The 14802-nt window shown below is 37.5% G+C and overlaps 1 protein-coding gene across 1 annotated transcript in view; it reads right to left on the minus strand.

Annotated features, from left to right (window-relative positions):
* Positions 1 to 279: 279 nt before the first annotated feature.
* Positions 280 to 14802, minus strand: part of LOC108241902 (protein SON) — a 31981-nt gene continuing 17458 nt past the window's right edge. Inside the window, exons 16-20 of the mRNA XM_017426385.3 lie at positions 9952 to 10099; positions 9749 to 9817; positions 6979 to 7094; positions 5659 to 5760; positions 280 to 845 (exon numbers count right to left, since the gene is read on the minus strand). Coding sequence (XP_017281874.1) covers positions 768 to 845; positions 5659 to 5760; positions 6979 to 7094; positions 9749 to 9817; positions 9952 to 10099 — 513 coding nt within the window. The 3' untranslated portion in view covers positions 280 to 767. The remainder of the gene's footprint in view (positions 846 to 5658; positions 5761 to 6978; positions 7095 to 9748; positions 9818 to 9951; positions 10100 to 14802) is intronic.

Genomic DNA, 14802 nt, shown 5'->3' on the forward strand with positions numbered 1-14802 from the left:
ACATATATATTGCTGCACTAAAATGCAGCAGATCTCATCTGTGAAAGTTCAGTTAAATGTCACTTCGAAATAAAGCTTGAAAAAGGTAAGAAATTAGATTATTTTTTCATATTTTTCAGAGAATAACTGACAACGTACGTAATTGGGGTATATCATGATATATATCGTTATCCTGATATAAGTTATCCATATCGTGATATAGGATTTTTTCCATATCGCCCAGCACTAGTTCCAGTACAAATTTTAAGCTGAGGACAAAGACACAACGTGACGCTCTGCTACTTTACATAAATAGAATCTTTATTTCAGTTTGCATATTTTAGAAGTCTATAAGCAGAATTTACCAGCTCTGTATGAGAAACGTTTAGTTTGAAAGCTATGTCTAAAACAGAAAAAGCTCTGACATTTACAGGTTTTCTTTTAATAATATGAACTCTGCTTTCAGTGTGACCAAAAGGAAAAAACATTTTTTAGATTTACACTAGTCAACTAATAACACATATCAGAGTAAAACTGCTACTACACAATACACATCATACATATTTACATAACTTACATTCATACACAACATGCAGTCATCACCCAACTGTAATGAAATGTCTCTTTACTCTTTAATCTTTCCTCTTTCTCTTTATTCATCAAAGGTTTTGATAAAAAATGGCTCTAATAGAAGACAACTGTGTAACCGGCTGCTGATGGTTCTGATGGTTCTCTTTATATACAAGAGAACATGTTGGACTGAAGGAAAGAACAAGTATTCTGTGAGTTCATGTAGAGAAAAGAGGTCCGGTTGAAGCAGCAGTGAAAACAGGGCCTGTGTAGAGACCAGGTCCATCAGCAGGAACCTTAGAACGAAAACATCAGAATCAGAATATGACATGATGACATTATAAGAAAATAGTTTACTGGTTCACAGTTTGGGTTGCAGGACACTTAAGGAACCCCTCAACATGTCTTAATATATTCTACTACATTATAAAATCTGTTGAAACAGCTCCAAACTATTTTTAGTTTAAAAACCCTTTTCCAGAGCTGAGTTAATTGCATGGCACATCAAAGTTTCCTCCTGGTACTGTGCTACACATTTGCCATGTGTGCAGCAGTCAGAAGGAACATTTATGGTAAATAGCTCTGCAGGAAAAACAATTCAAATTTTGCAAAGAGGCTTACAGCAGCATTGGAGATGATTACTTTTTCATTCCACCTTGCTATGTTTGCAGCTAAATGTTTTCCATAAATCGTTGTTAAAGAAAAGTGGAGTTTCTTTGCAGCCATCTGTTGAGGCTACAGCCTCAGAGCCAGTCATTCAAAGAAACTGAAGGGAATGATTAAACAAAGCTCCCTGTGAGCTCAGAACAGTGTTTCCACCCGTCTATCTAATGAGACGCATAAAAATATCTGGTTCAGTTCTGAGGACTCGGTTTGTTTGATCCATCTCAGAACATCTGACCACCAGTGGAAGGATTTTTCGCAGCACATCAGCACACATATTTTTGATCAAAGTGACTGTGGACTTAAATTCTATCTGTGCTCATTAAAATGATCTATTTACAATGTTTTTCTTTATGAAAATAATCTTTCTCTCAGCAAAAAATGGCTTTAACTGAATTCTACTGGAGATGAGTCTGCATCATGGAGTAAGTAGGTAGGTAGGTACATTTATTTATATAGCACTTTTCAGCACAGTGCTTTACAACACAAGAACAAAATTACAGACAAAGTTACAGAACATGAAACACAATGAAACACAAAAGCTAAACAAGATAAACTAAACTAAGTGTACAGTTTGAATAAATAATCTAAAACATGAGAATGCTAAGCTAATGATACCGAGCTTTGTAAATGGTACCAGACCCTCTATACGGCCGACATAACAATTACTAACCAAGGTCTAAACATAACTAAACTAAGGTACTAACATTATCAAGGCCCGCTAAACAGCCAACATGAGAGATGCTAAGATAAACTAAACTAAGGTACGAACTCTAACTAACAGAACCAAGGCCCTCTGAACAGCCAACGGAAGAATTTCTAATATATATAGATAATTTAAATAAGGAACAATGGAAGGAAGAAAAAAAAAAAAGGCAAGTATGAGAATGTGTGTGTGGGTTTCCAGACGGTAGAAAGCAGTGTAATGCATTGGTGTGTGCTTGTGTGTGTGTGTTTGCAGGAAAGTGTCTGAAGGACAGACTGCTACCAGGACGTTAGACACAGATCCTATAGGCCCTGTGGGATGTAGGGTCCTTATAAAGGTACATACAAACAGTGACCCTAAAACTGAGGTCTGTAACAAACTACGACCTTAAAACAGAGGTAAGTCAAAGTCTGTGACCCTGAACTGAGATGTGTACCAAACTGTGACCCTAAACTCACAGTATGTACTTAACAGTGACCCTAAAACCAAGGCATGTAGCAAACTACGATCCTAACACCGATGTGCAACCTGAATCCTGACTTTAATACCAAATTATGTACTGAACTGTGACACTCAAACCGAGATATGTATTAGACCATATGTATATGATCCAGATGTAAACCCCTAGACTGTAATGAGTTGACGGGTTTTGGTTTGGTTTTTGCTTTGTCTTGTGTTTAGGGATGTTTTGGTATTTGTCTTCTGGGTTTTGGTTTTGTTCTCGTTTTTGTTTTTCATTACTCGCTTGCCCTCAGTCTGCTCCTGCTTTTCTATCACGCCCATCTCCACCTGTCTCTTATCCTCGTTACTCACCTGTGCCCACTTCTCCTGATTTCCCTCTGCTTTAAAACCTGGTCTTCTTCTCCACCTCCCCGCCGGTTCATTGTTTGATGTTGATTGTTCTTTGTCTCAGGTACGTCCATGGTTGCTGTTCGTCTCTGGTTTACCTTGCCCTGTCTTGCCTGACGTTTTTGGATGTTTTCGTTATAGTTTTTTGCTGCCACGCCAGCCGTTTGGTTTCTAGTTTTGTTATTTAAATAAATCAGTTTTTATTTTAAAAGATGAATCTGCGTATTGGGTTCGCCACGCTCACCTCGAGTCATGACACTAGACATAAAAGATAAAAGCTGAAATGTCGTTCTCTTATCTGTTATTCATCATTTGATGTCAACCCAAATGTTTTCAGTCTACAGGAAAAGGAATGAATTTGTTTGTATCAAACAGTCTGCGACTACAAAACCAAGGTAGATATCAAACTGTGACCCATAAACCAAACCGTGGCCCTAAACCGAGGTACGTATTAAATACTGATCCTAAAACTGAGGTATGAACCAAACTGTGACATCCCTAATATAGTACTTATTGATCTTTTTTTGCTTGGTATCATTGTTTATCTTTCCTAACAAGTGTAAAAATAAATTTTCCCTAATAAATATTCTGTCTGTCTGTATATTTCGATGTATTCTTGTGTTACATTTGGTAACATTGTTGATCTTCATTAAAACACAAAAATAACATTGTATGTTGAAGTCTGTTACAGGCTGGATAGCGAGATTTATCGTATATGTGGGGATATTAATTTCATGTCTGCTTATGTAAAAGGAACAAGTGACAACTGATGCTGGATGGATTTCTTTAAGAGGCTGCACATTTTGGTAGGTGTACTCAGCTCATCTGTGCTGACTCAGCAGCTTTGATCTGAACCAGTCTCTGAAGGAAATCCAGCTCACAATAAACAGTATGTACAGATTGTTTGACCCTTGTCTGAGCAAACACCTTTTCTTCTCACTCAGACAACCTCTGACCCCTGGTCTTCATGGTAAATGTATGTTTTATATGAAATAAAACAATCATTTTAAAGAAAATTCATGGTTTCCTACTTCCACTGGACATTTGTACCAGTCCCCAAGGGTCTAATACGGCCATCTTGACCCTTTTTTAATTGGATTTCTCATACCGTCTGTCTTTTATTTCTTTTATTTAAGGCTGGTTGCAACTGTATAATGCATGTCTAAATTATTACCTCAATATATGCTCGATCAATTTATGGATTAGGGTTTGTACTAACGAAACATACTAACTGTGCCAAACAACAACTGATATGTAGTCTTTAATTTACGATTTGATTCTTTATCCAACCCTCAAATATGGTCACAAGCGACCAAAAGAGTAAGATCCCAAATACAAGTGGCCAAAAAATATTTTTATATTTCTGGCTGTACCTGATTGTTGTTTCTGTGTTGTAAAGCACTTTGGATCGCCTTGATGCTGAAAAGTGCTAAATAAATTATTTATGAATTTATTTATTATTAAATAATAAATAAATTTCACTTCACTTCACTTATAGTTTCTCCTCTGCAAACAGGGCAGCCAGTCGAGGTGGAACCAGTTCATTTATACGCTCCTTTAATTACGCAACTTCCAGAAACTGGCAGCAAATATGGGAGTTCACTTTTCTTCCATCCCCAATACAAAAGGTCAGATTAGCTCATTTATTTTGACAGAAAATCATATCACTTATCACTAATGGACTAATGGTTCAGGCATAATGGATCCATTATTGATCAATCCGATGGTTTCATCAACCCATAAAACCATTTCATCAGTTTTTTGTCTGTTTTTCCACTGAAGAGGTTCCAGTATTAGACCAGGGCTGGTGCCAGAGGTGGTTTTAACTGGTTCTTACAAACAACAGTTAACATCACACTCAAATTCCCTTCTGGTAAATGATTCATCTTCCCTTTCTTGTATTCTGAGTTTCTGTAGAGGATCACACAGCAGAAAGATACTTTTTTCCAGAGATCACAGGGTTTCTGTCAATATTCCTGCTAAGAAATGTCCTAATATCACCAGCCTATTTTATAAAAACTGTTTGAAACAACAGGTAGTTTGTGAACCAACAAGAATTTCTGATCTTCAATCACATTTGTAAACACTGCTGAAAACAGAAGTTCCTACTTCTGTTATCTGCTAAATAATAATTTTTCTAACATGTTTAGCTGTAATTACTTTTTTATTCTTGAAAGCTCCTAAAATTCAATATAGCAGCTTTTGTAAACCAGGTCCGAATGGCTTCAACTCCCAACAATGAGAGAAGGAGGGAACACTTGGTCTACGTTATACAGTCCTCTAAACCAGTGATTCCCAACCTGGGAGCCCCGCCCCCCTGAGGTGGCGCTAGAGAGCACAAGGGGGGCGCATAACGTGTCTGCTCAGAGGTCGCCAAAATATCAATCATCTGTATATTAAAAAATTCACATAATAATGAATACTGTATAACTATTTTCACTCAATGAAAATTACATCATGTGCCTGTGCCGTGAGCTGTGACCCTTACTAAAAGAAAACATGGCTGAGAAACGTAAAAGTAACGCAGAAAACAAGACAATACCTCGAGAGTTACCTTGACTTTGGATTTATTGAATCACGGGACACCTCTCAACCTGAGTGTGTAATTTGTAGTGAGAAGCTAGCTAATGATAGCATGAAGCTAAACAAAGTCAGACGACACCAAGAGACTAAACACCATGAAACTATTGGTGAAAGTCGGGAATAGGTTCAGAGGGAAAAGCAGTTGGCAATGTCAAAAAGGTTTGTTTTCTTTTAATCATCTTATTAGTTTCAAGTTATTTCCGCGACCTCTGTGGGTTTTTCTTTTTTTAACAATGCGTACATACAGTAGCGTTCTGTGTATTTAGATTGTATTCTGTATGTCAGATGTAAAAAAACAGATGTGTTACCTCTCCCAGAGCCTGCAGGGCGACTGTAGCTGCCATGGCCTTGGCGTGTTTCTTATTGGGACTTGGTGTCTGAGGCTGGTAGTCCACGCCGTTCACTGTGACCTGAAAACAACACAGCATATGGATGGGTTCAATAAAAGCAACAAGAACTACACTGATTTATTCTGAAGCAGTGGTGACAAATCCTGGTCCTGGAGGGCCACTATCCTGCATGTTTTATTTGTATTTCTGCTCTTCATGTTCTCCAGAAGCCTGTTAATCACTCATTCATTCACATCAGGTGTTTCAGATTAGAGAAACAACTAAAACATGCAGGATGGTGGCCCTCCAGGACCAGGATTGGGAACTATTAATCTAAAGATTCACGATGAAGTTAGTAAATCCCACAGCTAGAGGGATCTGAGGCAGAACTCACAGAATCAAACAGATTTAACTCTTTAATAACATCAAAGAGATTTAACAGTTTAATAATACACTGATAAATTACAGAAGGCAAGGAAAACATAAACACTTTCAATAATACATACCTTTTAAAAGCACAGCTCAGGAAAAAGCAGCGTGGTGGTGATTTAAGCTACTCAACCACCAAGACTTTTTAAATTACGCCGATTTTTTAAAAATAAAATAAAAAAACAAAACAAAAAAATGTACACCGAAAAAAACAGACTATACAGAAGCAATTACATAAGTGAAAAATTTAAATAAATAAACAAATAAAAAACAAAGGCCAATAATTGTTTTGCACTGTTCATTTGCTGTTTAAATAATAAATGTGTTTAACTGCAGATTTATTATTTTTAATTCAATTAATAATTGTTGGAGTTGCAGGTTGCAGTACTGTTCTATAGTAGTCACTAAAATTTAATAATCAGAAAAACAATAAAAATATTAGAAATAAAAAGCATTATACAAGATCTTTCTGGAACACTTTCAAGCACAAATAAATAAATAAATCAAATAAACAAAGATAAAATAAATCTAATACAACCAACAAACAAATCAATATGTACATAAAATAAAAAAACACATAAACAACCCAATAAACAAATAAAATGTGTTAAATAAAAAGAAATATACTACATAAAATAAATAAAAATATAATACATAAATAAAAAATGTATAATCCTCTTCCTCAGTAATGTACTGTGATGAAGGCTGGTAAGCAACATGACCAACATTTACAGTCATATAAATGATGAGTTGGAATACAGTCGAAAGTCATAATCATAATCCAATTAAGCAACAATCCAACACAAGCATGATTGATCCTGTCAACACGTAATTTCCACCAACATAGACTCTGTTGATAAAGTGACCCACCTTGAAGAGAAAATTCTTGCGATGGTCTGGCCCGCTGTGATGAACCATAACAAAGTCTGGCTGCATGATTCGTTTCTTGTTGCATAATTCAATGAGAGCAGAAACCGGGTGCTTCCCTGGAAACAAATAAAAGAGCATAAAGAAGAAGAACAGGGAAAAGAAAGTGTCCTCAGATGGATTCATGTAGATCTGTAGTCAGAAGCTGACTCGTCACTAAAACACCAGGCTTTCAAAGATTCCTTTTAACTGTTGTGGTTCTGAGCCGGAATGATGAAACCAAATTCTTCTTTGATAAACAAAGAAATCAAACCCCATTTCAAAAAGATCTGAGAATAAAACCTTCCATCAGCATTTTGTTAATTTGTTAAAACTTTAAATTGCTAAAGACAGGCACAAAGGGAATGATGATGCGATGAAGACCATCCACTTTGATAGAAGCAGACTAAAGAAAGTTCTACTATTTATACAAAACCACATCAACTTTACAGAATTATCAGGTTACCCGAACACCTTAAGGCCTTAGAGCATGTCCAGACTTTAAATGAAGATTTATTGAACACTGACTTATTAGTCAACACTTCAAAGGTTGTTTTGAAAGCCTGTAAAATCAATGAGATTGTTATCCTCTAAAATGGACGGGATCAAAAACAGAGCAGGAACATTGTGCAAGCACCAAAGTGATTTAATTTTATTTGTAATATTTGCACAAGTCATAAAGAACTACTCCTCCATAGAATCACCACCTTAAAGCAGTGGAGGAGTTTGAGTACCCCAGTGATCCTGGAGGGTTATATAGCCTGCTAATGGTAGGGTCTTCCAAGGCAAACCAGGCCCATGAAGGGGTCATGTTTAGAATGACATAGAAGACCACATGCAACCGGCAACCTTACCCAGAAGGAAAATCGGGGTGGTTCTTGGAGGGGGCTGTCTAATGGTCAAGCCTTGGCGAGGCCAACTTTGAAAAATCAACAGAAAGCCACTTCCCCATGGACTTGACCACCTGCAGGAAAAGTTGTCAAGGCTGAATATTATGTAAGCCAAATGGCAGGCAAACGGACCCTGGGTGGCATAAACTGGAATGTGGAACATCATCTCAATGGCAGGTAAGGAGCTCGAGCTTGTGTGTGAGGTTGAGCAACACCAACTATGTAGATATTTATGGGCTTTGGTTCTGAACCCATCTCCTGGAGAAAGGCTGGAGTCTTTCCTGCCCAGCCCAGGTAGAGAGGTGTTGAACAGGTATGGGGATACTCCCAAGCCCCCAGCTGAGCTCCTTGGTGTTGGAGTTCCTCCTGGTGAATGAGAGGGTTGCCTCTCTGCAGCTTTGAGATGCAAGAAGGAAGTTTCTGACTGTTTGTGCACAAACAGCAGAAGTGCAGAACAGGCGTTTTAAAGGCTCCAAATAATGTCCAGGAAGGTGTGCTATCTGGCAATTTTGTTGTCCTCCTGGGAAACTTCAATGTTTATGTGGACAATGTTGGAATCGCCTGGAGGGAAGTTACTGGGAGGAATGGCGTAACTAGTCTGAACCCTAGCGGTGTTCTGTTAATGGATGTTTGTGCTAGGCATTGCCTGTCCATTAGAAACATATGAACATAGGGTGGATTGTAAGGGTACTTGGTGACTGTCCACTTTAGGCCAAAGGTTGACTGATTTTGAAATCATGTCATCAGATCTGCAGCCCTATGTCTTGAACACCTTGGGTAAAGAGAGGGGCAGAGCTGTTGACTGATCACCACCTGGTAGTGAGTTGGATCTGGTGGCAAGGAAGCCTGCCAGACAGTGCTGGTAAACCCAAACAAATAGTAAGGGTGAACTGGGAAGGTCTGGCAGAGGCTCCAATCAGGCCCTGTCGTGGTAGCAACCAGAGGACTTGTTGATGGACATGAGCAGTGATGGAGGCTGTCAAACCAAAGGGGGCCTTTAGGACCTGGTTGTCCTGGAGGACTCCTAAAGCAGCATACAGGCATTTTGAGAATAATCTGAAATAATTATAGTTAAAACTCTTAATGCAGGGGAATTAAATATTGGAAAACTGACAGAGGATCTGTAAGCTTGGTTTTTGGTGGTGATTTGTTTTAAGGTTGTCTTTGTGCTGGAAAAGGACAATGTCAATTTATAGCAGGTTTTCTTTATTTCAAATTGTATGTTTCTGTTGTTGAAATCCAAACTGCAGCATTTTATTATATATCTGTTAGCCCACCCTACAAAAATTATATACCAGAGTATATCCACTTGTACATCCCCTCTGACGTCCATCACATTCAGATATAACCTGTTCAACTCTGCCTCTTACTGACCAGCAGTGTTCTCTACTGGGCAGAGGCTTGTTAGGTTGAGAAACTAAAATACTGATTCTTACATTTGCCTGATTGTACAGTATATACTGATATATTCAGAAGCTCCCACTGACACAAGTGTTTAACACAATGCAGAGTATTTATAGCTTGAACTAAAACGTTAAAACAATGTGACAAAACTACAGCTGTAAGGACTTAAAGACTGGGTGATGTGAGTGTCATCGTCTCAAGATCGCATTTTTCTGGAGCTGGTATGTAGTGTAAATTAAAGCCTGACGAGTAGGACTGATCAACATTTTTGTACCACAAGCCACAAGCCACTCTTTACTCGTGAGCTGACTCGGTTTCCTGATGTCTCAATAAAACAAATAATTTTAAAATAACAGTTTTTTTCAGACAATTCCATTTTATGGTGTAGACTGATAATCATTTAAAGTGTATTTAATACATGTTTGATCTGAATCTATTACCCATTAGGTCTTTGGTTACAACCAGTCCTCCTGTTTGCTTCTGAGGCTTTTCTCCTTCTGCAACCAGACCTGAAACAATAAAATCACCATACTTCCATTAACATCACTGATTCTCACAATCTGGTCACTATCAAGAGAACTAAAAACCATAACATGTCAGTCTGCTCCATGTGTCAATGGCTTTAGTGGTTTTGATCACAAACCTTTTCTGTCCACCTTGAAGTCAATGACAATTGGTTCCACTGTCCCCTCTCGGTTCCTCCCAAGACCTTCTCCTGTCCTCCAGCCCATCTTTCTCATCAGGAACTCCCCAACACCCCCCGATACTGGAGCCGCCTTGAGGAACTGATCCTAACACAGATGGGAAACAAGGGTTAAAAGCAGAAAAAAGTAATTTTAATATCATATGATGCAACTCAATATAGCATAAAATTAAGAAAGTCAGGACAGAGGAAGTTGGACTTACAAGAACAAAGCCTAAAAATATTTCCACATCCACAAGCCAGATAAAAATAATATTAACCAGACCATTAATATGGAAGGCAACGAACCTTCAAAGCTCCACAGCAAAAGCTGATATGTCCCACCAAACTTAGCAACTCAGCTCTATGATAATAAAAACATATTGGGAAAAAAGTTGTTTTTTTTGGTGTGTGTGTAGGGAGAAGAAGGCAGTTGACTTGGATTGAAGAAATTTAAAATTTTGTGCATTAAGTAAAACGCCAACTACTGTCATCCTATTAAGATCATCATCCCTACAATGAAGGATGGTGGTGGCTGCATTATGCTGAGGAGATGTTTTTTATTGATAGGACCTTGGAAATTTGCTAAAAATCCAGAGTCAACCCAAAAAACTAAAGTTTCCATCATACTTCATAAGAAGTCCAGAAGGTTTGTGTCCATGTGGTTGCAAGCTGTTCGTTTTCGCACACACCTTTCATTGTCCATGGGACACTCGGCTTAGAACTTCTTTGAAGCTCCTCCTACATCGTTAAAATGGGTTTCTTTCCACCGGTTTCTCAACTCTCCTGTTCTTGTACAGATTTCTGCTTTGCCTACCAGACATGTTAATTAAACAGACTGAAACAGTACACGCTGTTGGCATTTGCAAATTTGACAGAGAACAATAATGAATGTATTGCTACGCTGCCTGGCCGAAGCATGCTTCCCCCTGGCCACCACTGCCACGAAGAGTCACCTGTGTCTCTGTGCGATCTCTACAATATCTGTGATATGTCCTTACACAAGTTCTTTTTAAGTTCATACATTTATAGTTTGCTGAAACAGTTCTAAAGGCGGCTGCATTTCCTAAAGGTCTGGGTCAGCTGCTTCTCAGAGGAGCAGTAGAAGGAAAATAACTCCATTAAAGCCCACTGACTTTTCTTCATAAACACACCCACAACTACAATCACACAATACTCGGTGCAAACGAAGCTGCTACAAGAACAAAATGAAGCAATTTTCAGCAGGCGACCACATGAATGAGAGAGGATTTTGTGACTTCTTAGGGTGTATGAAGGAACCTTAAGATTTAGATGGATAAGAAATGTATGCTTTAAATTTGAAACCAGCTGCTACTTATGCAGTACTTTTATTTTGAAGGCAACAGTATAGTAGCATCTGAAGCCTCTGGACTGGTAAAATGAGTTTATGAGAGTGACTCTAATCAGCACACATTAAAAAGACTAACACTGATACAAAATGTAATGAACTAAAAGCTAAATAGCCAAAAAGGGCTAGCTAAAACCTAAATATAACAAAATGCTGGCTAAAAGCAAGAAATACCAAAATAGTAGCTAGAAGCAAAAAGTGCCAAAACACTAGCTAAAAGTACGGAAAGGCAAGGTGAAAACAGCAAAAGCTAGCAAGAAGCTAAAAGTTACAGATTGGTAGTTAAAAGCTAAAAGTAGCAAAAAGCTAGTTAGAAGCTAATAGTAGCAGATTGATAGCTAGAATCTAAAAGTAGCAGAATATAATCTAAAAGTTAAAAGTCGCAAAAGGCCAACTACAAGTGGAAAGGGGCAGAATGGTAGCTAAAGGCTAAAAGTAGTAGTTCGGTAACTAAAACCTAAGAGTAGCAAAACAGTAGTTAAGTGCTAAACAAAGCAAAAGGCTAGCTAAAATCTAAAAGTATCAAAAGGCTTGTTACAAGCTAAGAGGAGCAGATTGGAAGCTAAAAGCCAACTGTAGCAAAAGGAAAGTTCAATACTAAAATATACAAAAAGACAAAAAATAGAGAAGGTATGCTGAAGCAGATTTCAAAAAGAACAATATTTTGAAAGACTTGAAGAGATTGAAATGAACTTATATGTGGAAACTGTTAGGAAATAAAGTACAAAGGTTACAAGAAATCAAAAGTCAAAACATCCAATTCCTGAATGAGATGAACTTTTGATACATAAATGTCGAAAATAAAAGTAGTTATAATGCAAAAAACAAATGAAACAATAATAATAAAAAACTGGAAAACACGCTGAATGCTGACTCAGCATTCAAACCATTAACAGACTAAACACTCAAATAACACAGACACACACCAGAAGGTTTACAATATAAACAAGATAAGATTCTTTAGTTGACTAAAGTTTACACATCTAGAAATCAAGACTAGCTTTGTGAGCTTTATAAAATAGTAAAAACTCGTTTTTTAATGGAGAGTTTAACAAAGGGTGTTTTCAACCTCCAGAACAGTCCCAGTTCTACATGTGGCCCCATTGGGAAAAAAAAATTAACTGTCTCTGTCTTAAAGAGATCAGTGGGCAGAGAGCTCTATGAAACGGGGTTCTGTCATGAAAAAGGTCCGATCTCCCTGTCCCTGTGGGACCAGTTAGCAGGGCCCAGTTGGTGGATCTACAGCAGGTTAACAAGTGTCAGATGTGTCCTGGTTTTAGCCTGTTAATGAGTCAAGCTGTAACTCTTTGACTAAAACCTGACAGGTGATAAACTACTTTAGTCCTTTTTCTACTACTACTACTTATAAAGCGCTTTAAAAACAATCCCAGCAGCAACAAAGTGCTGTACATGTAAAATCAAGGAACATTTAAAGCATAAAACAAACAACAGTAAAAATGGCAATAAAATCAGAAAAGATAAGATCGAAGACCTGTCGATCACATAGTTATGTGACAATGATGGAAGATAAAAAATACAGTTCATCTTCTTCACATCAATTTACAGAATCTTTAAAACCCCAGGCAAAAAATATGGTATCGCAACTCTTAGAGGATGTTCCTTCAACTGTTTATTTTGTATGAAGAAAATAAATCACAGACATGCCACAGAACTACCATTTTTCAAAATTCCAACCATTAGAATTTAAAAAACAATACAAATCAAAGAAATATAATTGTTGTCAATCACAACTGCTGTTTTTTAGATCAAGTAGAAGAAAATATATATATATATTTAGTCAAATCTGATGAAAAGAGAATGGAATCACTCTGTATTTTGCAGTTCAAAAACAAACACCTTCATAAAACTAAATTTTCGATTTAGTCCTCAGTTAAAAAGAGTGCTCACACCTCAGAGAGCTTTTGCACAAAGTGGATTGATAAAAACTGATCCCCAGTCAGTTTCACTCCAATCAACAGAGGGGCCCATCAGTGAGTCAGACAAACAAGGACCCTAATGACCCTCTATTGTTAGGAGAGTGAGAACAATCTGCAAGCTATCTAGCTTACATCACATCTCAGCTTTAAAAGCTCAACTCCACACTCTCTGTTTCTGAATTGAGAAAGCTCCTCGGATGAGAAGCGAAACGTCTTCAGCTACAGAATAGAAGTCCAGTTGTTTTTGGTTTTTAACCTTTTTTGAATTTACCAAGGCCTGGATGACTGAGAATCTACACCAGCATAAATTCTAAACAGTAGCTAAGAGGTGAAAGCAGTAGCTAGAAGCTAAAATTATTACAGCAGTAGATAAAAGTTTAAATGAGCAAAACAGTAAATTAAAGCAAAACTTATTAGAACAGTAAGTAAAAGCTAAGACCAGCAAACAGTAGCTAAAAATTAAGAAAGTATGCTTAAGACTTTAAACAGTGTAATGTTTTATTAAGATTTGAAGAGCTCTCATATCATTTCAATAAGAAAGAAAATTGTAAATAAAATTAAATATTTCAAAATGTTAACCAAAAATAATGCTTTAATGATATTTTTTTCCAAGGCAGTGAAATGATTAATAACAATTAATGCAGATGTATTCCACCCACAGATCCAGAATAAAATTAAAATCCTTTCTGTTGGTTAGTAACAGCTGGTTTACATCCTGCTGACCTGTCCCCGGGGCACATCTTCCATCACACTCTCCGATGAAAATAAACTGAGACTGAGGCCTACACACTGGTTCAGCTAAGAGGTCAAAGGTCAGAAAGTCTGCAGAAGGAGTGATCTCTGTCCTCATTTATCTGTAAGTGTGCAGCTAGGGTACCTGTCCAGTAAACTCTTTCTGTGTGCCAGTTGGTCTCTGACCGCAGCTGACCATCATCTGTTTCTACCCGTGATCTGAAATGTAGAGAAATCTTAGAGAATGGACCAAACTAGGGTCTAGGGTACTACCGGTGGTACTCAGGATCCCTCTAGTGGTATTCGGAAGAAGTGTCGGTTTACATAACTACAAACCATCATCGGCTGAACTGGGATGTAAAAATACAAAGCAGAACCAGGCAACATAGAAACAACACTCCTCAGAAATATACTGTAAATAAAATACAAAATATTTTGACTACAGTACATCCTGTTGCGGAACACAAGACAATCAAGTCAGTGATTTTAGTGTGTAATTTTGACGAGTTTAAGAGAAATCACATGAGGTGATCAATCAATCAATCAATCAATCAATCAATCAAATTTTATTTGTGTAGCACATTTCAGCAGCAAGGCATTTCAAGGTGCTTTACATAATTAAAAACCAAAATAAAAACAGCATGTGACATTGAATAAACAGTAAGAAAGAGACAAAAACCCGCACTCTAACCCTAATTTAGCCATAAGCAGCTCTAAACAGGTGGGTTTTAAGTTGAGATTTAAAGGCACCCAGTGTTTCAGCTGTTTTACAGT

The sequence above is a fragment of the Kryptolebias marmoratus genome, linkage group LG1 (genome assembly GCF_001649575.2).
Source record: "Kryptolebias marmoratus isolate JLee-2015 linkage group LG1, ASM164957v2, whole genome shotgun sequence".
Taxonomy (NCBI): domain Eukaryota; kingdom Metazoa; phylum Chordata; class Actinopteri; order Cyprinodontiformes; family Rivulidae; genus Kryptolebias; species Kryptolebias marmoratus.